This window comes from Glycine max, chromosome 1 (genome assembly GCF_000004515.6).
Source record: "Glycine max cultivar Williams 82 chromosome 1, Glycine_max_v4.0, whole genome shotgun sequence".
NCBI classification, from domain to species: Eukaryota; Viridiplantae; Streptophyta; class Magnoliopsida; order Fabales; family Fabaceae; genus Glycine; species Glycine max.
The window spans coordinates 54,811,607-54,837,402 of record NC_016088.4 but is presented as its reverse complement, the minus strand read 5'-3'; the positions used below and the strand labels follow the sequence as shown (position 1 = coordinate 54,837,402).

The 25,796-nt window shown below is 33.1% G+C and overlaps 3 protein-coding genes and 1 pseudogene across 6 annotated transcripts; 2 read left to right on the top strand and 2 right to left on the bottom strand.

Annotated features, from left to right (window-relative positions):
* The first annotated feature begins 654 nt into the window (after nt 1-654).
* Nucleotides 655-2,371, top strand: LOC100800709 (protein TIFY 10a). The gene is made up of 4 exons (XM_003517347.5): nt 655-955; nt 1,054-1,331; nt 1,431-1,488; nt 1,847-2,371. Exons 1-4 carry the CDS (start codon nt 855-857, stop codon nt 1,995-1,997), a joined length of 588 nt encoding a protein of 195 aa, XP_003517395.1. The 5' UTR covers nt 655-854; the 3' UTR covers nt 1,998-2,371.
* Nucleotides 2,372-7,426: 5,055 nt separating this feature from the next.
* On the bottom strand, nt 7,427-12,706 carry CYP31 (peptidyl-prolyl cis-trans isomerase CYP31). Its single transcript, NM_001357164.1, has 5 exons — nt 12,112-12,706; nt 11,491-11,598; nt 10,488-10,532; nt 9,514-9,651; nt 7,427-7,983 (listed from the first exon to the last, which is right to left on the bottom strand). The coding sequence occupies exons 1-5, from the start codon at nt 12,487-12,489 to the stop codon at nt 7,639-7,641; spliced, it is 1,014 nt and encodes a 337-aa protein (NP_001344093.1). The 5' UTR covers nt 12,490-12,706; the 3' UTR covers nt 7,427-7,638.
* Nucleotides 12,707-13,888: 1,182 nt separating this feature from the next.
* SPK-1 (protein kinase) lies at nt 13,889-17,840 on the bottom strand. Of its 4 annotated transcripts, none has more exons than XM_006572841.3 (11): nt 17,809-17,840; nt 17,614-17,734; nt 17,195-17,355; nt 16,580-16,654; nt 15,682-15,783; nt 15,550-15,603; nt 15,378-15,470; nt 15,191-15,283; nt 14,850-14,954; nt 14,660-14,758; nt 13,904-14,314 (listed from the first exon to the last, which is right to left on the bottom strand). In XM_006572841.3, the coding sequence occupies exons 3-11, from the start codon at nt 17,315-17,317 to the stop codon at nt 14,039-14,041; spliced, it is 1,020 nt and encodes a 339-aa protein (XP_006572904.1). In that variant the 5' UTR covers nt 17,318-17,355; nt 17,614-17,734; nt 17,809-17,840; the 3' UTR covers nt 13,904-14,038. The 4 variants fall into 4 exon arrangements, with proteins under 4 accessions (NP_001335993.1, XP_006572904.1, XP_006572905.1 ...); XM_006572842.3 differs by having other exon boundaries at nt 17,607-17,734; nt 17,809-17,827; NM_001349064.1 differs by lacking the exons at nt 17,614-17,734; nt 17,809-17,840 and adding an exon at nt 17,427-17,468 and having other exon boundaries at nt 13,889-14,314.
* Nucleotides 17,841-20,066: 2,226 nt separating this feature from the next.
* Nucleotides 20,067-24,309, top strand: LOC102665924 (calcineurin B-like protein 1; annotated as a pseudogene).
* The last annotated feature ends 1,487 nt before the right edge of the window (nt 24,310-25,796 follow it).

The window sequence follows — 25,796 nt, the reverse complement described above, 5'->3', positions numbered from 1 at the left end:
TAATATGTATTTTTGAAACTAATTTATGCCTTTCTAATTGTCTAAACTTTTGATAAATGCGGATTGACATGAGTAATTAAGAATACAGGACAAACTTTCAGCATTTCCTTAGATGTAGGTTTAAATTCTCTTGATATTATTTTCTCTGTTTGGGGGAGAATTCTTCTCAAAGACATCCCCTAATGTTTAGGGGCTAGTTGGATATATATAACTCATGTGGAACTGCTTGTTATTCGAACTTCTACATTAATCCTCTAAATGAATCTTTGAATGATAGTCCCAACATGTTTGTTGGGGTCCAACAGCATTGGTATTTGGTAGTGCCTTCCGGTCCAAGTAATTATTTTGTCAGGAAAAAAATTGCCTAATGTCTATATCTTACCTAAATTTGAAAAACCCGTACAAAAACATATTACTAAGGTTAACCAACGTGCGAGCACACCTAAAAGGCACGTGAAAAACAATGTAAGTACTAAAATGGCATTACATCTTTTGGGAGGGTCCCGAGGGATAGTCTTCTTTTGGGGTTTCCAAGAGATGCAAATAACACGTTGTGGAATTTTCAAAACCAAAGAAAGCAGACAACGACATCGACCAAAAAACAACGCAAGTTGACCTGACAACACCAACTGACCTGTCGCCTCTTTGTACCAGATGCAGATGTCCTTGAAAAGTTAAAAACCCAAAAAATAAACCTAAAATTACAACCATGTATTCCTCGTGCTTTAATTCAGCGCCTTTATAGTTATAAAATGAAGATAAGGTTCAATAATCGATATCATATCATCACATCTTCTGCTCTCTCACGAGAAGAATACTACTAACTGTGTTGTAATACCTCAGTGGAGAACAAGATGAATCCATGGAACATGAGAACTTCCAAGTTACTCTCTCAACAACTTGCTTATCCTCCTTATCGCTTGGTAGAAGAGATTCCAAACATGGGAAATTCCAGGTACCATTCTTTTGCTTCTTTCTTTAATTTGTTCATCTGAAATGTGTTAATTTTTGCTTTTAATTAACATAGAAGATCAATTCCATCATGCTGTGCAGTTGTGTGAGCAAGGAGCCAAGAGGTTCACAGATGACAATCTTTTATGGTGGCCAAGTTCTTGTCTTGGATGATATTCAAGCTGACAAAGCCAAGGACATCATGTCTTTTGCCGGCAAAGGAATGTCTCAAAACCAGAACGACTGTGCTTACACTTTCCCTGCTACAACTTCTGCTACTCCCAGTAGACCATTCCCTTTTCTTATGAATATCATTCCAACCACTGCCAATAATTCGGTTCAAGACCACCCTCAAACACCATCCAAACCTGTTATTTGTGGTAATTTTTTTGGATCTCTATTGTTTCAGAAGATGAGAGATTTGTGTGTCGGTTTATAATGTGTTTCTGATCCATCGGTTTGTGTTCTTTTTTTTTCAGATCTACCATTGGCTAGGAAAGCTTCACTTCATCGGTTCTTGGAGAAAAGAAAGGATAGGTAAGTAGGCTGAGTCATGGAAATTAATACATCAACGAAAGTATACCTTCAAGTTTTCTTCAAAATTGGTTTTAGACCCTACATCCTAAAAACAATGATTTTGACCTTTGTATTTTCTAAAGTGTGGTGGATTTGGTATTTGGTATCTGCTTATGTCAAAATGAAGTACAGGGTCAAGTACAAAATCTACCACATTTCAGAACTACGAAAGCTAAAATTATCATTAATAAAAAAAATTAGGATTTAAACCTAATTTGGACTGAATATATGTTGAGTAACCTAAAATGCATTTTACCTTCTTTTTTAATTTACTGCTTTGGATCAAATCATTTATATATTATTATTAATGTTTGTGCAGAATTGCTGCCAGAGCACCATATCAAACAAGCAATCACATGGCAGCCCTTAATAAGCTAGCTGAATCCAAGCCATGGCTCACCTTGGCACCTAAATCACCACAACAAGACGAATCTGATTCTGATAGCAGCTCCAGCTTTGTGTTATTTTAACTACTTTTGTTGGACAAGGTGAAGAAGAATTGTGGTGTCAACATTTTGATAAACGGAGTCAACATTTTATGGGCTTCTCTATAGCTCCGTGCTGAATTTTTGGGAGGGCTATGATCAATGCTGTTGCTCATGGCTTTACTATTATTATATTTAAGAGTGTAATTTAGGGCAAAAAAGTAATGTAAATGTAGTTTGGTTAGCATAGTTTTAGTAAAATATTGAAATCAGTTCTTCTCAATTCTCATTATCACGTGTATTATATGTAAAACTTCGGTTAGGATTATCTTTCTATATGCTAGCCTGTTTGTTATGGTTCAATTGGTTTCCTACTAGTATGTGAGACACATTTAGTCAAATTCCATCTTTCCAGCGAATTCAGTTTTTCCTCTCAAATTATCCTAGTTCATGCCATGCAGCAGAAAATGAGGTAGATTGAGCAGCAATAAGAATAACAAATTGAACTAATTGAAAGATATAATGTGCATGCAATTATTATGTAGCATTGTTATAAAAATATTGTTGAATCCTGTATTTTCTGTTTTGTGTTAGTTTCTGTTAGTTAGTTGGTTTTTCTATTATAGTTAGTTGGTTAGTGTTTTTTTGTTATAGTTAGTTTTTTGTTATAAACTCATCAAGCTCTATATAAGCTGATTTTCCTTCTGTATTTGTGATAATGGAATAATGAGAAATGTTGAAGACAATGTTCTTTCTCTTCCAAATCTGTTTCTTTCTTCAATTTTATTTTTTCTACATGGTATCAGTTGATATTTCTTTCGTTGTGCTCTTGGTTCCTCCTTGCAATCATTGTTATCGTTGCAATTCCTTCCTTTTGAATCAAATTCTTCCAGCATCCTCCTCGTTTATTCATGGCTAATAATGTTGTTATCAATAACGCAACCTTTGCCAACCTGTTGAATCCCTATTATACTCATCCCAATGAGAATCCTGGTGTTGCTTTTGAAAACCAAGAAGAAGGTCCAGTTTGGTGATGGTTCTTTGCCTCGTCCTGCTCTTAATGATCCTAATTTCACTATTTGGGATCATTTTAATACCTTGGTAGTTTCATGACTTCATCATTCACTTGATCCAGAAATCCTGCAAACCATTATGTGGATGGAGAATGCTTTGAATATTTGGAATACTCTCAAGAAACGCTATTATCAAGGTGATGTGTTTCGCATTAGTGACTTACAAGAAGAGTTGTATCTGCTTAAACAACGTGATGCTACTATCACTTCTTACTTTACAAAATTGAAAGGTTTAATCCAAGAATTAGACAATTTTCGCCCTATTCCTTCCTACACATGTGTTGTTGTTTGTGATCTTATTCCTGTTATTAAGAGTTACAGAGAAGGTGATTATGTGGTTAGATTCTTAAGGGGCCTCAATGAACAATACTCCACAGTTAGATCCAACATCATGATGATGGACCCCCTCCCTGATTTAGACAAAGTTTTTTCTATTCTCATTCAACAAGAGAGGTAGCTTGTTGTTCAGTTTGATGGTTCCCGGGTTTTTGCTCATGTGGAAACCAGTCATGGTCCTTATGGCAGATGCCAAATGGATACTAGTCAAGCTTCTTATGGCAGAGGTCGAGGTCGTGGAAGCCATTCATTAGGTGGAAGAGGTCGGGGAAGAGGATCCAAGATTTGTTCTTACTGTAACAAAACAGGCCATATGGTAGACACCTGTTACAAGAAACATGGTTACTCCCCTCACTTGCAAAGAGGGGGTGCTATCAACCAATACTCTTTGGATGATCAAGAAATTGAAGATGATTTGCAATCCCTTGGATAGAAAGAGGTGGCTGCAGATGCTTCATCTACAACTTTTACACCAGAACAACATAAGGCTCTCCTTTCTTTATTGCAGCAAACTTCACAAGCCTTTTCCTCTCACACCACTAATCAGCTGATTAGTTCTCATAAAAATGACAATTCAGGTATATTTTGTGCCACTCTTCATGCTTATAGTTCCAACATAAATTCTTGGGTTCTTGATAGTGGAGCTACTAATCATGTTTGTTTTCCCCAAACTCAGTTTCAATGCCTTAAACAAATCAGACCTATCCTTGTTAAATTACCTGATGGATCTCAAATTCAAACCAATTTGGCAGGCACTATACATTTTAATGACTAGTTTTACCTCATTGGTGTCTTGTTTATTCCTTCTTTCACTTTTAACTTGATTTCAGTTTCAAAACTCATTACTAATCTGCATTGTTCCCTGAATTTTCACCCTATTGGTTGCTCTGTACTGGACCCCTCCTCATTGAGGATGATTGGAGCAGTTGAATTGAGAGCTGGGCTATACATTCTGTCTTCTTCACCAACTAAGTTTTCCTATACTCGTAACATTAATACTATTCCTTCCACTAAATGCAATGTTCGGCATAATAGGTTAAGACATCCTTCTCATGATAAACTTGTCAAAATGACCAAATTGTATTCCTCCATTGACTATACAAACTCCAATAAACCTTGTGACACTTGTCATTTTGCCAAACAAAAGAGGCTACCTTTTCCTGATAGCATTATTGTTTCTTCTCAATGTTTTGACTTGCTACACATGGATATCCTGGGGTCCTTATGCTCATCCTTCATTACTTGGGCACAAATATTTTCTTATTATTGTTGATGATAAAAGTAGATATACATGGATCGTTTTTCTAAAACTCAAATCAGAAGTTGCAAATCATATCAAACAATTTGTATCTATGATTGAAACTCAGTTTTCTGTCATAATTAAAAGCATTAGATTAGACAATGGTCCTGAATTTGCACTGACAAATTTCTATACTTCCAAAGGCATTCTCCATTAGACCTCTTGTGTGGAGACACCCCAACAAAATGGGATTGTGGAAAGAAAACATCAACATCTTCTTGTTGTGGCTAGAGCTTTACTTTTCCATGCTCATTTACCTATTTTCTTTTGGACACAAGCTATTTCATAGGCTGTTCATATAATAAACAAATTGCCAACTAAATTTCTGCATCAAAAATCCCCACATGAAATTTTGTTCAAATGCATTCCATCTGTTTCTACCTTCAAAGTTTTTGGTTGTTTATGCTATGCCTCAACACTCAAGGTTAACAGAAAAAAGTTTGATACCAGAGCAGGAAATGTGTATACTTAGGTATTCAAACAGGTGTCAAAGGTTATTTACTCTGAGATCTTACAACAAGAGAACTTATTGTGTCTAGAGATGTTATTTTCTATGAAAATACTTTTCCTTACTTGCATAATTCTCCATTTACTGATTCACCACAGCATATTACACCTATTTCTCCTTCCTCTTCATATAATTTCTTGTTTGATCAGCCTGTTATCTTACAACCTCCCCTATCCCAACTATCAAGTCCACCTACTGAGTCACACCAGCAACCAGCTAGCCCTCCAATTGATACACAAAATCTACCTTCTCCCCGTAGATCCCAAAGACAGAAACACCATTCTTCTTACCTTAAAGATTACCACTGCTCCCTCCTTTCTGCCATAGCTAACAATTCAGCTCCTCCAATCTTTTCCAACATCAGGTATCCCATTTCCAACTACATCTCTTACCATAGACTTTCACACAATCACAAGCATTTCACACTTAATGTATCTTCACAATCTGAACCTACTAGTTTTGAGGAAGCTATATGTCATGAAAGTTGGAAACATGCTATTCAATATGAATTATCATCTCTTATTAAGACTAACACTTGGCAGCTTACTCATTTACCTCCTGATTAAAAGCCAATTGGCTGCAAGTGGGTTTTCAAAACCAAGTTCAAAGTTGATGGATCCATTGACAAGCACAATGCTAGATTAGTAGCCAAGGGATTTACCAAACTGCTGGTTTGGACTACATTGAAACCTTTAGTCCAGTTGTAAAAATGACCACAGTCAGACTTGTATTATCCCTAGCTGCTTCTCAAGGTTGGCATCTTCATCAACTTGATGTTAACATTGCTTTTTTACATGGTGATTTACATGAGGAGGTCTATATGAAGGTATCACCAGGCCTGATAGTTGCTAATCCAGCTCTAGTTTGCAAGCTGCAGAGATCTCTATATGGTTTAAAACAGGCTAGCAGGCAGTGGAATGCCAAGCTTACTTCCACCTTACTTGATTCAGGTTTCCAACAATCCAAGGCAGATTATTTTCTTTTCACTAAAAGGTCTCCTACTGGCCTCACTATTGTGCTTGTTTATGTTGATGATTTGGTGCTTATTGGCACTGATCTTGTTGAAATCCAACAACTCAAGCAGTCCTTGGATGCCAAATTTGGTATTAAGGATCTTGGAATACTCAAGTACTTCCTGGGTTTTGAAGTAGCTCGATCCACCTTAGGTATTGTCTTGCATCAAAGAAAATACTGTCTTGATCTTCTTCAAGACATTGGTTTGCTTGCGGCCAAACCTTGCTCCTTACCTATGGATCCTACCCTGAAATTACACAAAGCTTCTGGTGTTACTCTTTCTGATTCCATTGTTTACAGGAGGCTTATAGGGTGCCTCTTGTATCTTACTCACACAAGGCCTGATATCTGCTATGTTGTTGGCAAATTGAGCCAGTATTTGCAATCTCCCACAAACATTCACATGCAAGCTGCCCACCATGTTCTAAGATATCTCAAAGGCACGGCTGGCAGAAGCTTGTTCTTTTCTTCTTCAGCTTCCACTTCTTTAATAGGATTCAGTGACTCGGATTGGGGAGCTTGTCTTGACACTCGAAGGTCCATCTCAGGTATGTGCTTCTTCTTAGGAACCTCCCTAATTTCTTGGAAGAGTAAGAAGCAATCTATTGTGTCTAGATATTCTTCAGAAGCTGAATATCGGACCCTTGCCCAAGCATCTTGTGAAGCACAATGGTTGTTGTTCCTGCTAAAGGATCTTCATATTGACCATCCCAAACCAGTTGTTCTATATTGTGACAATCAAGCTGCCTTGCACATAGTTGCAAATCCTGTTTTCCATGAACGAACCAAACATATTGAAATCGATTGTCATGTGGTTTGAGACTTGGTTCAATCTGGTTTGATTCACCTTCTTCCCATTTCCTCTCATGAGCAATCGACAAACATTCTCACTAAGCCTTTACATGTTAGTCCATTCAATCATAATCATTTCAAGCTAGGAATGCTTGACATTCACATTCCAGCTTGAGGAGGGGTGTTGAACCCTGTATTTTTTGTTTTATGTTAGTTAGTTGGTTTTTCTATTATAGTTAATTGGTTAGTATTTTTCTGTTATAGTTAGTTTTCTGTTACAAACTCATCAAGCTCTATATAAGCTGATTTTCCTTCTGTATTTGTGATAATGAAATAATGAGAAATGTTGAACACAATGCTCTTTCTCTTCCAAATCTGTTTCTTTCTTCTAGTTTTATTTTTTCTACATATATGATCATTGTTATGTTCGCAAGAATTCTTCCAGCATTATAAAATGATAAAAGCTTTGTATTCCCTCTCTTATAAGCCCTTCTCAAAATAAAATTCATTACTTGAAATTACAACAAACAATAATCCAAAAAAGGGTGTAAGATAAAGTAAAGAAAAAGTTTACCCAAAAAGAAAAAAGAGAAGTTACAGCAAACGTTAACTAAAAGATTTGAAACCAAAAGAATTGCAATCTACATGGATGCCCAGTTTGTTTCACATTTCATCTAGGTGACTTTTCTGGATTCTTCGAAGCAACAAGGGAACAGGTTTTTCCAAAACAGTCACGTTAACATTGTTCCACACATCAGGTATTGTAGGGAGTGTAGTAATTTTCTCAGCAAAATGCATGTCTTCTGGAAGAACAGAACCAAAGACAGTGTATTCATTTTTCCACTCAGAATGATCAGCTAGGCTAATGAAGAACTCAGGGCCAGAACCAATCCAAGCAACTGAACCCCTTTTAAGGGTTGGACAATCTTCCACCGGAAGTTTATTGAATGCTGTGCCTTGTGCTTCCAGTGTCCCTTGAATTAATGCATAAGGGGGACCAAAAGCAGCCTGCAAAATGAGGACCATTTATTTATTGTTACTACAATCCAACAGTATAAACATTATTGCTTGCACGACATTGTTGCTTGTACTGAGAACGCTACTCTGAACATGCGAATAAATTCATTTTGGGAATAATATGTGAATGACAATGGCCTCAGCTTGACGTACGATAATATTTTCTAACCTCATAATTTTGTTTGGCAAAAACAAAAAACTCTTTCAATATGAAGAAAAAAGCTTACACATATAGTATTGGTCTTTGAAAATATCACTATTTTAGATTTAATCCTTATTTAAATTTTATTCACTTTTCTTCCTTAAAAATTATGTGTGAGAGTGATAGGGTACTAGGCTAAGCTACTGCAGAAAGATAAAAGAAACAAGAGAATTGGTATATTGGTTCTGCTTTATTCCATTGCCTGAACGATATTTATTGAAGCAAAGGAAGTGCTGTTGCCAAACATTGGCCATCTGCAATAACACTGAAAAATAAAGGAATAACAGAATTAGTGGGTGGGTTGTTATAACAGAATTGGTTGATAAGGCAGAGAGAATATTCTGTTGCCTTGTCCTTTTCCTGAGCTGGGACTAAACGTAGTCACTGAGGTGTATGGGAGATCTAGTTCTTGCAAGGAGATCTTAGACTCAAGATTGCTAAGATTCATTATTGGAGCAGGATGTTGGATCTCCATTGGAGATCTAGTTCTTGTAGAAGAACTGCCAAGATCTGCATCCATTTCAAAAAAAAAAATTTTTTACTCTCTCTTTCCACAAAATTGATTTGTATCCAATTCTTGTATGACCTATAAAAAATGGTTTAAGATCTCAAAATGATATCTACTATTGGAGGAAAAAAAGGAGGAGATCTTGAGAGTAATGTGGCACTACAGAATAGGAGAGAAATTTGACAGGAAAAATAAATCTCACAGGGGATTGCCAATTTATTGAAAATATAAAAAGGAGGGCTGGAGGGTACATTGAAATTCATATTAGCAAAAAAAACATGGACACTTTCAGTAGCCTTGGACAATTATAAAATTTCTGTTCCTCAAGGGTTAACTCTTCATTTATGCAAAAGTGCAAACAAGGTTCATTCTAGTACTTGATCTATGAAAATCCTGAGACCTATTGATTGAATTGCTTCAACATGAATCAATCCATTCACAGTAATTAGGCATCATAATTCCATTATATTTGGTAAGTTTAGGATTTGTTATCTGTAAACAATATGCATGCTGTTTATACTGATGATAATCTATATTCTATGGTTATAAGAAGGATCTCAAATAGCTGGGAGAAAACAAGAAAAATATGCTACATGAAACAGAAAATATATACCTCAACAAATGAAGAAGTATAGCTATCAATGATAAGATCTAGAATAATATAGAATTGCACAAAAAAGTAACTGATACATGAGAATAAGATTTTAATGCAGAAATTCATAAAAGAATTTGCACAGATAACTGCATATTGATACAGATGTAAATGTGTGTGTGTGTCCAATCATACATCAGATGGGAAAATAAATCTTACATTTTCTATATGGTTTCCTTCTGAATCCCATGATTGGCCTCGACTCTCTGCACGGTAAAATCGGCAGCCAGCACAATGATGCAAAGCTAACAATTCTAGAATGTAGGCAACAGAGTGTGGGGCACAGTCAGGTAAAAGCTGCACCGAACAAAGAATCTCCCGGAGTTAAACATAGTCCTCACTCATGACTATATGCAATTTCAAAATACAAAGTAGAAGGATTCTTAGTGTAAGCAGAAACAAGATGCATCAGGTATTAACAGAAAAATAAAATGCAGTAAGCAGAGCTGACATCAAAGCTTGACAGAAGTCACAGAATGTCAGAAACAATGAGCATCTCATTTCATAGTCAATGAACCCTCTGCATAATTATTTAAATATATCAGAAAAGAAAGACATCTTTCTTATTTTACTCAGAACACTCCATCTTCTCTATGATCTATTAAAATTGTGAAGTTCTCCATAATTATCCAGTAAAGGTTCAACTGATCTGATCATATTTGTTTAGAACATAGAAAGTATGAGTCAAAGGAACACAAAGCCACACCAAAATATTGTCATAACCAACAAAAATACAACGTTGAACAAGACTGAAGAATTTATTATATATCTGATAATTCTGGTGTATCTTCATAGTGCATATTTCTCATGAATATTCTGTATTCAAGTAATAGTTTCATGTTCTACTATTGAAAATAAAGACACATACAATAAGAGATTTGGTGGTTCCATACGACAAGGAGGTCAAACAAATATAGATTAAAGAAACTCTAACACAGATGTAGGTTGCATCCTGACCATGCACTAGACTATTGGCAAGAATTCTATTTGCCTCTAGAACTCTTTTTTATTGGAATGTACCCATGTGCTTCTATAAATAATATACAAATACCTAGCTTTTCACAAACATGTCATCGGTAACTGCAACATCAAAGCATTGATATTTTAGAGGTCCTGAGAACCTGAGCACTTACTTTAATATGAAGAGTTCCATATTCAGTTTCCAGTCCAATAATACCCTGAAAATATATGAATTAGAATGAGTATTGATAAATAAGATAGCCCTTCACAAGTTGATAAAATTCCAAATAGGTAAAACATCATAAAGAGGTGGGAGAGGCCAAGAGATATAACTATCAATGGCAAGAGAAGACACAATTTTACAGCATTGGTAATTGGCCAAAGATTTAATTAATCACAAGAGCCAATCACATGACAGATGTCAAAGTTGGTGCTCTACTTATATACTCCCTCTGCCAAACTTCAATTTTATGTTATATATCTCATGGTTCGTCTCTCAAGGGATTGTGCAAAATAACTGGCTTTTTAGTTATAAAATTTATGATTTAGAAGCATATTAAATATTTATTGGGTGCTTTCATGAATACACTATATAATTCAATCTCAGATCCCCCAACCTCCAAGGCTTAAGACATATCTACACAAAATTAGTATGTTCCATGTCAAAGTCAAAGAACAGTAACATAGATAACAATAGCTTCTGTGAACCACATGATAGGCGGCTGCAAGGGTTTCTCCCCCACCCGAGTGAAACACATCCCCATTCCTAGAGTCCAATATATTACAACTATCTATGGCCATCTACTGAATCTGTTTGTCTGAGTCAACCTACCCTAACTATTTCAATTAGATCCATATTGTACATATCACAGCGCAGAATCAACTAAATTGTTGAAATGGAAAAGAAACAAAACATACTACAGTTTAACAGAAATGCATGTATTTTAGAGATAACTAGCATCAGAACCCATTTAAGACAACATTTGACAACTTTGTTTCAGGTTCAAGATGCATTTCTAAACCATCTGAGCAAGAACATTAAATCATGCCACTAATTCCATGTAAACACTTATCCAACACAATGTCTGTCAAATCAAATTTGCAGCATAATTGACAAGCAACATTTTAATAAATAAATAAAAATGATCGTTCAGAAAAACCAAACTTCTCTCTTACCTCTCCTTTCCCAAAGATAAGACCAGAAGTCCAACCAATCACTTCCCCCGGAGGCGTTCCTTCTTGCCGTTCAGGTGCTAAGCTGTCCTTCTGTTTCTTCAACCAACACTGAACCAATGAAATCGAATGCTATTATGCTATGACTTCCAAGTTCCATGTCAAAATTTTGATAATATATATATATTTTATAGAAGTTCTCCCATTTGATACTATGAAAGCTATGCACTTTAACTTTTATAAAAGTTTTCTCATTTAACTTTTCCATGTGATAAATTGATTTAACTTAGGGCACTGGTTAAGAATTAAAAATGGAAATTTTCCGTTGGAAAATGTAATAGTGTACTTCTCTAGGATTTCCAATACAACTCCAATTATAAAAAACTTTTTTTATTCATGTGCACTAGTTAGCAGCACCCTTTAATTTATAGAGAAGCTCGATTCATTTTACTTTTTTTTTATATTTTTCTCTTGCTTATGCAGAAGTTAGTCCAAGAGAGCCTAAAGTTCGAGGTCAACTCTAAATAGCAAGAACGAATCCATAAAAACCAACCCAAATGAGAGATCTTCAAACATAAGCAACTGCTAAATCAGCAAAACTGAAAAGTAACAAACTTTACTTACCTCACCAAACTTGGATCCACAGGCCTTGCGATCCCCACAAAAGACCCAAGTATCACAAAGACAAGGCCCATCTTTCCCAGAACACATGGATTTGCAGGCGTTGCAACACCCTTCAGAACTGTTGAATTTAAACTCAGAACCCCACTTCACTGCTGCACCCCAAAGCTCCAAATTTTCAATCCCCCTACAGCACCCTCTATCATTCTCCGCCGCCACACCATCTTCAACTAGCCTCCCAAACTCTGAAACTCTGTTTCTGCTGTTTGTGAGCACCGCAGAGAGGAACGCGTAGACCAAACCGCACGAAGCGAAACACACCAAGGGAAGGATCAAACGGTGTGAGAGAATGGAGTTTGGTTCATTGTTCCTCCGACCCATTGGATAAGGTTGTGCACACAATTGAGTTAGGAAAATTCAAAGACCGTTGACCTCAGAATAAAAGTGGGATGCAGCAGAAAGAGAGTGAATATATCATAGTGATTCAGAGAAGTATTCAATTGAAGAAATGGTGAAACAGAGTTGGGAGTGGAAATGGGATGTTTTGAGTTCAGACTTTAGATCGAACGCATTTTGTTATTTTTTGGTTCAAGTTGAGTTGTGTCTTTGACTTGTTACAAGAACGTGATGTTTTTTTTGGTTCGATTTCGAATCGATGATGTGCTACCAACTAGTATTAAGAAATCCAGAAGAAAGTGGTGGAATAATTGAGCTCCATTCTTGGCCAAAGAGATTAATTAAACAATAGGCTACGATAAAGAAATTAAATTATCATAATGAAATATATTGTCAGACGAGTATAAGTCAATTAATTAATAATACGTTGTATATTTACATTGAGAGTAGTATTATATAAATTCACATGAATCTACCAAAACAAAATATATAAATTCACATGAACCATTAATATCTGTTCTAATTTTCACAATTCAAATAAAAAATTTGGAGATGGGCATTGTAATTAAGGACTAAATTCTAATGTTAGTTTAATTTTGGTGTCATGTTTTAAAAAAATCATAATGTTAGTTTAATTTTTAATTTTGTATATATTCATTTCGTTCATTTTTATATTTTAATTAATTTTTATGATATCTTAAATAAATATGTTAATTCTAGTATTTAATTGAAAAAAAAAACATGTAAAATTGAGAATAAAACTAAACTTGTAAAAAAAAATTTAAAACATGAAGACGAAAATCATAAAGGGACAAAAATACAGTTTAGCATATATTAAGAGAAATAATTATTTTATGATTACTTTAATCAAGATTTTCATGTGTTTTCTATCCAATTTTTAGTTAACAAGAAACCAAAATAATCCTTAATATAATGGCTAACATGTTTGGTAAATAATATTTTTTAGTTTTTTTAAAGCTCTCAATATACTTTTGAAGAAGAGCCTTTTTGGTCTTAAAATAAACTAATTCCTACATGCTAAATACACATGATTGTAAGTGTCAACTGTCAAGATATGGATAAACTAAATTATTTATAAATTATGAGCTATTATATGTTAGATGAAGCTCATTATTTGATAAGCAAAATGTATCATGTCATCATAAAATATATTTTTGTAAACAAGAATCAGAATTATCTTTGAAAAAGATTATAATCTCTCATTTTAACTGTTTAACTGAAATTTAGTTTTTTTTTCTTCTGAAAAATAAGCTGTTTTTTTTATCTAAAAATTTATAGTTTATGATTATTTTTGAACAACTTATTTTTGTTTTCATCTACTAATTAGTTTGTTGCATTCAAACGAAATTAATTGTCTTAAAACTAAGTTTCAACAAACTTACCCAAACAACAAAGTTTGATTCTCATTATAATTGATACAACTCTCAAATTCGATGAAGTGTTATGTCTCATTCAACTCTATACCTTACACACGAAGAATGCACACTAGCTTTGGTAAACACCCAACCACAAACTAATTAAGGGCTAGGTATTTGGCATAGTGGTCATTAATATCAACTTCCTCATTAGCCTCATCACCATGCACAGCATCCGAAGTTCCTGTACCAGCTTGCTCACCAGTGTGGATTTTTGTCCTTGCTTCTTGTATGATCCGCATGATTTCTTCCACACTTTGGCTTGGTTGGTCCTTTTGTGTTTCCTCGTAACCCCTTCTTTCAGCCTCAATTATCTCCCTTGGCAGGTTCTTCCTAAACCAAAGGTGCTGTTTTATCTCCGAGATGCTGATCCTCTTTAACAATGATGAGAAATAGTAAGTTTTAAAATACAAGGAGATTCTCAATATAGAAGAAACAAACCTAGAAATTATTACATGATTTAAGAGTAGGACTATTATTGTTCCAATTAATTATCGAATAACATGTAATCAAATGTTATTAATTTTTTATTGTAAATTGAAAAACTCAACTATGTGATAATTTCACCTTGAAGACACTTCCTAACATTTCATTATGATATTTTTAAGGTGAAGTATGAATTTCGCTGGGGCCATTTTATACCACGAACATCTTTAGTTTTGAATATCTTAACAATACTTATATAAATCCTATGGATGAACAGAATAAATAATACTTACCTTGGCAGGATTGGCAACAAAAATACAAGAGATAAGATGCCTACACTCCTTAGAGACACGCACGTAGTCGGGTATGGCGTATTGAACACTCATAATTCTCTGCCAACGAGAGAATCAGAGTTTAAACTTGGTGCTATGGATCAAAGATATTAATCATAAAGGATCTCTTTTAAGTCAAATAAGAATTCACCCCAATACTCTTTCTGAAATTTTTAGGATCTTCTGGATCTTCAAATGGGTATGCTCCAACTAACATGACATAAAGAGTCACACCACACGACCAAACATCGGCAACCTACAGAATTATCATTTTGTGAATGAAATTGAGCTTTTGTTGACAACATTATGAATTATTTACTTGATGTGATACTGTGAGTTTCATTGACATAACTATTAGCTAATGGTTAGCTAATGGAGAACTCATTTTTCCTTATGGAGAAGCTCATTTCATTTTTTTCCTTCTTATATTTTTCTCTTAAAAGTACTTCTAAAGAAGCTTATCCAAATAGGCCCTAAGCACAATTCAAATACCTTTCCATCATATTCCTTTCGTGACAAAACTTCTGGAGCAATGTATGCAGGTGTTCCAACAGTTGATTTAGGTTGAGAGTGCAGCAAAGCAGACTGGAATTGAATAATAAATTAAATAGGATAGTCAACAAACATATATATGAAAGGACTAGTCCATAAAGGCTCATTTTGGTGAGATGTTATTAACCTTGGAGAAACCAAAGTCACAAATTTTAAGTCTAGGAGCTGGATTTCCGTCTAGTAGAGTGTTTTCCAATTTCAGATCTCTATGACATATTTGCTGCAGTAGGAGGCATAAGATGATATTACAAAGGACTTTTAAATTAACAACAACAACAAAATTCTGAATGCATATGTACCATGGAATGACAATAGCTAACTCCAGATATTAGTTGTTGAAAGAAAAATCTTGCCTGCAAAATAGGGAATTCATAAAAATCATCACTTGATAATTTATACAAATAGAGGGATATTACACACACACAACCAACCTCATCTTCACTCAATCGACCAGCATTGCATATCCTCTCGAAGAGTTCACCACCAGCAGCATACTCTAGGACGATAGCTAAATGAGTAGGGGTCAGAAATACCTGCAGAAAAGATCTGACTTCCAGAATGTGTATATAACTTCAGAAAGCTCTCAATAGAACTAATCTTATTTGTTTAATCTTTAGCCCACACAAAGAACGGACATGCTCATCACCACTAACATGCAGGAAACGTAAATGGAGTATTTTTATTTCCCCTGTCTTTTTGAAGGAACAGAACTATTTTGGTTTCTGCAGACATGTTCAAACTAATGTACATTGCTGGCAATAATTCCTGAAGAAAATAAGCATGATAGTTTGCAACCCTGTTTGCATAGTGTTAGATACAAAACCATTTGTGAGTTTTCACGAGACAAGTTAAGTTTTTGGAATGGCTGATTCTTGGCATGGCATTAGAACCTCTGTGACCAACTGAACAAAAGCTAAGTGTTCACCTAACAGATTCACGTTGGACAGGTTATCCTCAACACATAATATGAAAACAGAAAATGCAATTTATGGTGACCATATTTCTTGTAGTAATAATGCACAAAGAAGATAGTAGGCTACAGCTACACACCCTATAGCTTTTAAGTTGACATATTAATGCCAACGGTAATAGCTCAATGCAGAAGGCATTGAGAGTTACACCTGCATTTCTTTATGAATCAACAATAACATCCAATGAACTGCAAAGTTTTTGCTTTTTGAACTAAAACAAGTTTCAAGCAGTGTGTATTTAAGAGCTGTAAGAACCAAAAAATGCAGGTAACTACTAATAAGAAAATTCAATGTCCAAATCCATATCAAGAAAAAATCCCACTCAAGGAACAGTTTAAGTACAGAAACAAAGTCTTACCTCTTTGAACCTGATAATATTTGGATGCCTTAAAGATCGATGATTAACTATCTCCCGTTGAACATTTGCATCAATCTGATACCACAAACATAACTCACTCAGAAGAATGGAACATGAGAAGGAATTAGCAAGAACTAAAGAAATTATTAGAAAATAAAATGTGAGGTTGCCCTACTTCATTGTGCATAACGAGGAGGATCAAGTGGCATAAGATAATTAAGCTTAATAAAGTCCTAAACAATAGTTCTGCGCATCTGGTGATGTAAGCTAATTAAGCTTGATAAATAACACAACCGAAAAAATTTCTGATTATTTCTTATTACCACAAAAAAAAAATGAAATCTATCAGGCATCAGCTTTACTTAATCAGTCTAGTTCCTTGACAGAGATTAGTCATTGACAAAGTATATAGATATTTTTCCAACACAATGAGATCAGCAAAGGATCAAGGCAATAGATTGTATCTGGAAATTGAGGTGAATAGAGTTTTCACAAATGACACGCAAATCAAATTCAGAATGCAGAGCAGAAGAGAAATCTGCGGAAGTCAATTTCAGATATGTCAAGGAAAGATGAATATCATTAAATATTTCCTAAAATTCATGAACACTGAACCTTTTTTCCCCTTTCTATGTATTTGATAGCAACAAGTTCTCCTGTCTCCTTGTCTTTGGCCAACCTTGCCACTCCGAAGTTCCCTGAACCAAGCTCCTTCAAAGTCTCGTACCGTTCTTCCATATCCACTCTCACCAAAGCAACAAAATCACAGACCAAAACTGTATACAAGAGAAGACCAAAATAAGGAAACGGATATGGTTTTGTTTTGGTTTTATATACACATTATCACCTTACATAAAAAGTCCAACGAGGCCAAATATAAATAAACAGCTACGCAGGGAAAAAAGAAGAGTACAAATTGAATTAAATTAAATAAAATAAAAACAAGAGACAAGAGGGAAGGAAGCATGTGCAGTTGTCATGAATGAGAAAACGGAAACCAGTTAAAAACTCCATTAACCGAACTCACCCTCTACCTTAGTTCAAGCAAATCACCACAACAAACACGCCTTCTTGAAACGTAAAAGCATTTCATTATTGTTGAGCTATAAATTCTTAGTCCGGAGTACCAAGTACGCTGAGAAGGTTTGATCAGAACTGTGTGCAAGAAAAAGACATTATTCAAAAAGAAAAAGTAAAGTTTACTTCAGAAGAAAATAGTAGCTACTTACTGCCGATTTGGACATCCTTATTCACACCAAAGATAATGAGTGGCATTTATATGTGATAGTTACATAAAATGGAGCCACATGTAGATAGGACTTTATTGCCTACCAAAATTCGTTAATGATTGACAATTGATAATGGTAAATGATAATTGCATGTCTTGAGAAATAAAGGTAAACAAATTTTAGGATATTTAACAATGATAACGATAATAAAAACAAAACTTATAAAGGGAACCAGAAATGCTAATAATGTTTGATGGAATAAAGATGAGAAAATACTAAATTAGGGAGTCTTTATTTCAAGGTATCATATTACATTTTCATATGAATCACATTCTCAAAAATATATTATGAACAAGAATATTATTCTTAAGTATATTTAAAAATATGTTTAATCGTAAAAGGAAGTTATTGGTATTTTAGGAAATAAATTTCCTTATTCTCATAAAAATACCACTTACTCATCCATTCTCATAGAAATAAAAAAGTAGGAAAATATAATAAAAAAGAATGTTATTTCATTCCTAGAAATCAATAATATCCGACAATAATTTTTCAAAAACTGTAACAAATATGGATACGTAATATTATTATGTTATATTTTCGGAAATTAACTTTTAATATGTGAAACAAACACAATTCTTATTTGTAAAACATAATGTTTAACTGTTTAAGGTATTATTGAAATATAACATGGTAATATTACGTAACCATATTGTTTTTAAAAATTTGTAAAACATAACTTTTAAGGTTAATTTAGTTATATTAATTAAAAATATTTTTATTTTTATGCACTAAATAGGTTGGAGGTAGAAATTAAAAATAGAATAAAAACGAATTCATTACATCAAAATTGTAAAAACTATTTAACACGTCAAATTTTTATTTTAGTTTAGGGTTTAATATTTTTTTTAGTCTTTGTAGTGTTTTTGGTTTCTATATTTTATTTTATTTTAATAGTTTTAGTTTCTGCTAAAATTATTTAGGGGCCAAAAATCCTAAAAAGAATATTTAGGGGCTAAAAGCAAAAATTTGAAAAAATTTGGATATAAAAAGATATTAAACGTAACCTTTAATTTATTAACTAATGAAAATATATTTTAAAAAGTAAAGGTTAATTAAGAAAACAAAAAACTAAAAAATAGTAAAATTATTTATTGTCTAATTTTTTTTTAAAAGTGCAATACATGCATTTTTAAATAACTAAACATGTTTAATGAAATTATTTAATATTTTAAAAAGCACTTTTTAAAGACATTTTTAAAAAGATGATGTATCGGACGTGCCAAACTGCCAACGGATGAAAAAAAAAGGGTAACTTGCAAGTTTCGAATGTTGTTGTCTTTGACAGAGGCACAAGAGACGTTTAACAGTGTTGTGATGATTGATACGCGTAGGATTTTCTCTTTCTCGGATCCTTCGTTTTTCACTGGTTGTAAAGTGAGAAAAATCTGTGTTGAAAATTAAAATAGAGAAAAAAAAAATGTTTTATGCGTGCGTCGGCTACGCCTAGAATGGAGCGCCTGATAACGTCGTTTTCGCTTGGTACTACGGAGAATAACGTACGCGCAGCAGTGGGTCCTACTTGATTAAGCCTTTCTTTTTAAACTCCAACATTCTCATTATAATTTAGATTTTTTTTTACGAGAAAAAAAAGTAAAAAATAGATAAGGGAGTAATTATAGAAATACAAATGGACAATTCATATTATATTAAAAATTTAAAATAACTTATTTTGAAACGAAATATTTATTACCTTTGTCAATAAATTTTTATGAAAAACTTCATGAACTATTTTTAATGGGATTTCTTTTTTTAATAACATTTTTTATTCGTTAAGTTGAAACTCGAGATTTCGCTCAAAATATCATGGTCAATCATATCACTCTACTTAGTTAAGCTTCCTCATTGTTAATTTTGATATTTTTTTAAGAACAGTATATGTTTTAATATGAATTTATAATTGATATTGAATTAAACATAAGAATCATGGTCAATCATATCACTCTACTTGGTTAAGCTTCCTCATTGTTAATTTTGATATTTTTTTAAGAACAATATATGTTTTAATATGAATTTATAATTGATATTGAATTAAACATAAGAATAAATTACAATATCTGTTTAGGTTTTTTTAGGGTAAGAAATTGGTTGTCTTAGACTTGGTCTCTGTTGGCCATTGCCAACCTTACTTGGTTCGAGGATCCCATGGAAAATATCAGCAACAACACCCCTCCTATATATAACACTTACACCCCACTCTAATTACATTTCATTTTCCCTCTCCCATCAACTTTGTTTTTCCTCTCTTAATTTAACAACTTCGTATTTGCTCTCTTTGTCTCCTTTTGCTTTTTGTGTTCTTCGCCTTATACCCATGGCCATATACTTTCATGTCAAATTCGTAGGACAAATTTTCATGTCGGTGAGTTTTTTTCCCACGTTCGTATTCTTTCATGAGTTTGATTTTATTTTATTTAGGTTGTCATGTTATTGTTGAGGTTTGACGAGTGCATGCATGACATTCTCAGGACTACGAGGGGGAAATACAATTGTTGATCGGATCCATATGGAATTGTGATTTTGATATATTTTTATTTTTATAAGTTTATTATGTTTGGGCCATTTTTTCACAAAGGAGGAACTTAATTGACGTCAAGGTTCATTTTTAAATTTATTTATTATTCATATTTTCTCACCATCCTTATTGTTTTAAAGAGCCAGGTTTATTTTCAATCTCTTTCCCCACAACTTTTTTATTTATTTATGAACCAAAAAGAAAAACCTAAAAACTAGTCTTGTGGAAAGTGTCATTTTGTGATCACAGATGCATATATAAGTATCTCACTTGAGTTATCAACTATTATTACGATGTTCAATTTATGTTCATATATATTTTCCCTTATAATGTTGTTTGTTTTCTTCAATATTGTTCAATTTTTAGTTCAGCCTAATTAACATGAATTAGCTAATGTGCAATCATAGAGTGGTTTGTTACTAATTATTTCTTCTTATGGCGGTGTTTGTGGCGTTTGAAAATGTTTTAGACGATATATTTTGGTGAAGCTCGAGCACTGCTTTAGTACGTGCTACGTTGCTTCCATTTCCTCCATAAATGGGTTGTTTTCATTCCAAAGTAAGAGAATTTCCGGCAGAAGACCCATTTGCTCTTGCATCAAAGACAACCTGTAAGTTCTTTTTTTAATGGAATCATTCTTGGCTTCTTCACAATTATAAGATTGTTATTTAATTTGTCTCGAGCCATAACTATTTTAATGATTTTTATAGATGTGTGCTTTTGAGTTACTTATTGTTTCCATGTGTTCTTACTTTTGTATGGATAACTCTTAGAAAAGGATTTCCTCTTATGAAAAATCTTTTTTTCCTGGACATACTAATTAAGCCTTATTTATAGTATGGGTACATAAATGTAAAGTAATTCAAATTAAATGTTACTTTTGCTACAACCGTTGGTGTAGACCAAAAAAAAAATGTTTGAATTACTTTATCTTCTGTTTGCTAAATTGAAAATTAGCTCCATGGTAGTGTATTTATTTTATTTTTTATACCTTAGCCTACGAGGTTCATTAATCATTTTGGGTCATTTTTATAAAAGAAAAATATTGATATGAATCTGTTTATAAAATGACCCAGAATGATCAATTAGTCTAGCCTATGATCCATTTTTCCATTGTGTTGATCATTATAAACCACAAAATAACCATGACATTTTTGTATTCATCAACTAGTCAGGGAATTATAAGGCATTATAAAAATTTAAACGTGTTTACATAATTTCTTTTACGCCTCTTCTTGGTAGAAAATTTCTAAGATGATCAAAATATAAATGTATTGAGCCTATGGTTTGATGTTCTTTACGCCGTTGGTCAAATATTCCTTGCATTTCCTTTGGTATTTATCAAATAATCTCTATATGTAATCTATTTTCTTTTAATCAGGAATATATATATATATATATATATATATATATATATATATATATATATATATATATATATATGGGACACAAAGGTACCAAAATCTATATATAAAAATTACTCATCGTATCTCGAAAAACTAAATCATTATCCAGAGACTAAATATAGTGACCAAGGATGAACAAATATCTCTGGCATTCCTGAATACTTCAAAATAAATTCACGCGAGGCATTATCTTGCTAGCAATAAATTCCCCACCTTTACTCTATGTGTCATATAATGAGTCTACATTACACGTTGTATTTTTTGCTTGTTGAATTTGAGCTCTTGCTTTTATGTAAAGGTTTTTTCATCCATTTGCACCCAATATTATTCTCATTTTTGGAAATCTCAATTTAGATCTATGCGGTCACCTAACTCTTGCTTATTTGTTTGACAAACAAAAGTGTGACTGATAGTTGGTTCATGCATGATTATATAATTAATATTAAAAAAAAAAACTATCCTTGTGATTCATTTGTCGTCTAATTAATCGTTTGATCTTTTTTTCTCATACACTCATATTAGTTTTGTAGTTTAAACTTATTTATTAATTTTTGGTTTTTCAGTCAGTGTTAGTGATCGATGTTGAAGCACTATATGAGCTTTTAAGAGCAACTGTGGGTCCATCATTGATGATGGACTAATAAGTAAGGTAACAACAAATAGATAATTCCTTCTTTCTAACAACAATAAGTCTATGACTACTAGCTTTAGATGTTTCTTACCTCCCGTTTGTTCCCTATTACGAGCATATTCATAATTTTGAGAACTTTATCTTATTGGTACGTTGAATGATTTAGATATCACTTTTATTTGCAATGCCATTATTTTGAAGTTTCAGGTTAATATATTAAGTGTATTATGAATATATTTGGTTCTAATTTTCTTAGACAATGCTTCAGTAAACAACAGATTCACAATATATTTTTATTTTATTTTCTTGCCCACTATATATTGATTTGTTTTATTTTGTAGGAATCATCCTTATTTAGTTATATTTACGTTTGTAATATTTGCGTTCTTCATATTGACCTTTTAACACCTAACTGTAATAACTAATAATAAGCATTTTTTGCAGGAATAATTTCAATTGGCCATTTTCAATAATAAGAAACAAGAGAATCTCTTTACAAGTCGGGTACTGTACAATATTATTTTACTTTGTCAAATAATCATGTCATTATAATTGAGATTGCTTGTAAGATTGTCTGAGAGACAACATAAATCCACTATTTAGCATTTAGATAGATGTCTTGTAACATAAGCAGTATAAAATTTTAACTTTTTTTTTTCATTTATTCTGAATATTTCTTAGTCAAAAATTAAATATTATTCCCTTAAATATTATTAAGATCTACTTTAAGGGTTGATTTTTTCCTAATCGATGCTCTTTCATATATATATAAACTTGAAAATTACACCCTAAACATTAGTGACGGATCTTACTCCAAAATTTTGGAGATACCAAATGATTAAATAAATATATTTAAAGATATTTATAGCTTTATTTATAAAGAAAATTGTATGATTTTTTTTATGCCCCTGCTCCCGATCGATAAGCTCCGTCACAGCTGACCATATATAATTAAGGGACATGATTATGTAATATAAATAACCTTTTCTATTGATTGGAAGTTAACTAACACCATATTATTTTTTACATGTAGATCTTTGATTTATTTGATGTTAAAGAAAAAAAGAGTGATTGACTTTGGTGATGACTTCGTTAGAGCGCTCAATGTCTTCCACCCATCTGCACCTGTAAAGGTCTTATGGGTTGTCCTTAAATGACTAATACTGATGTAAAAAATTTGGGATTTTCTTACAGTTTCATTTAGGCTCTACGACTTATATAATACGTGATTTGTAGAGCGTCATGAGGTAAGGCTAATTGCTTATTCATGTATCTTTAATATACATAGATGAAATGTTTTGTTCATATCCAATCTAATAAAAAACCAATCTATGTAGATATACATTTTTTTAAATGACAATTGCAATTTATATATTTAAGTGTTCTTATAAAATATTTGTTGTGACTTCAATTCATTCTCAAATTTGTGCATTATTATCCTTAATCATTAATTCATTTGTTTGTAAATACATTTGGTGATATTTTACAGGTCGTGCAAATGATAAATGCACTTCTTTGTGAAGCTGAAATTAAGTTGTCAGATGAAATGATAGAAACAATTACTAACAAGGTGATTTATGTTTGTTAAAATCATACTATAACCTCTTATATCAAAAATAAAAAACTTAAAGCTTGATATTTTGTTCTTATGTGTAGACTTTCTTGGATGCTTGCCCTAATCAAGATGGAAAAAAAGACATGCCCTAATTAAGCGTACCTTTGGACTTCTTTGTGGGCCTTTTTCACCCTAAGCGTGTGTTACACGCTGAGCGAGAGTGCACGTTGGGCCTGTCTTGCACGCTAAGCGAGCTTTCCAATTCTTCTAATTTTTTTTCAAGGCTTTTTCTTCCAATTTTTGTATTACTTTTTCCTCTAAAGCACTTGAAATATTCTTCTTTTGATTTTTGCTGATAAAAAATAAAAAAGATGTTAATTTCTTCATTATTTCATTAAAAGTAATAATAAAGTAAAGAAATTACATTCACTTATTAATTCAAATTGACTATCAAATTAACTTATATTTTGCAATTATCATATTGTTTTATCTATGCGAAGAATTTTACATTGGCTTAATTATTAATTTGATCCTCAAATTTTTTTAAAAAAATTTAATTTGATTCTTTAATTTTTAAAAGATTCAATTTGATTCTCAAATTTTTAAAAATAATTTGGAGACCAAATTGCTAATTAAACCTTTTATAGAACACTGATTTGAAAAGGATAAAGAGAACATATACTTTTAGAGAGGAGGGGTAGAGAGGAGGTAGAGAAAGAGAGAGATAGAGAATGAGGTTCGGTGTGACAAAGAGATCAAAAGGGAGTAAAATATGGAGAAACCAAACCAAGAAACTATGGAAACCAAAGAAGGATCACAACTTTCTACTTTACAAACTTTCCAGAAGCATGGATCTAATATGTGGAACGTGTTTAAGAGGTGGGGGACAAGTAGTGGAGATCTTCGTGGTGCCAAGAAAAAATAAGCAAGGGAAGAAGTTTGGCTTTGTCTAGTTCAAGGAGATCTAGGACCCAAAAAGGCTTGAAAGACAATTAAACAATCTCTTTATTGGGGATATGAAATCGAACATGAATATACCCAGGTTCACAAAGAAAGGTGCAAAAACAAAAGGACAATCTTGAGAAGGAAAGAAGGATGGATGATGCAGCCAACAAAAAATGGGAGAAGGCAAAGATGTACAATAATAGTGGAAAAGGAGAAAATCATATGGTTAACTCACGAATGAGAAAAAGATCGCCCATAACAACACAAAACCAATAAATGGGGAAGTAGGAAATGATAGTGAGGACCAGGAGATGATAGTAGGAACCAGGAATAGAGAGGACCTATTATAGCAGTTAAGGAATATAATATGGAGTGGCTAAGCAAAAGCATGGTGGCAAGACAGGACGGAGGATGTTCAGAAACTTCAAGAGCAATTCATCATGGAAGGGCATTGGTCCACCAGGAAGAGACATCTTGGTGACAACTTGATGCTTCTCACAATGGAGGATGACACAAATTTATAAGAAGTGGTGAAATAATCGGAGGACTAGTTTGTCATGTTGTTTGAATCGATGGTATCGCAGACACAAACATAAACATCGAGGTGAAGATTAATATGGTTGAGGATGATCAAAATGTCGTTGAATACTTGGCGCAAAGAATGCTTTAAACAAGTGGTGTTGTTGGTCAACACGTATGTAGAGTTTGATGAAGAAATAGAGTCCTCCACAAGGCTTAAATATTCCAGATCCTTGTGAGAACACTGTCCTTCACAATTCTTCTTTTATGACTTTGATTTCTAAGAAGAATAATCCCCAAGGATTGGAGGAGTTTCGTCTGATATCTTTGATTAAACGCCTCTATAAGGTCATTTCA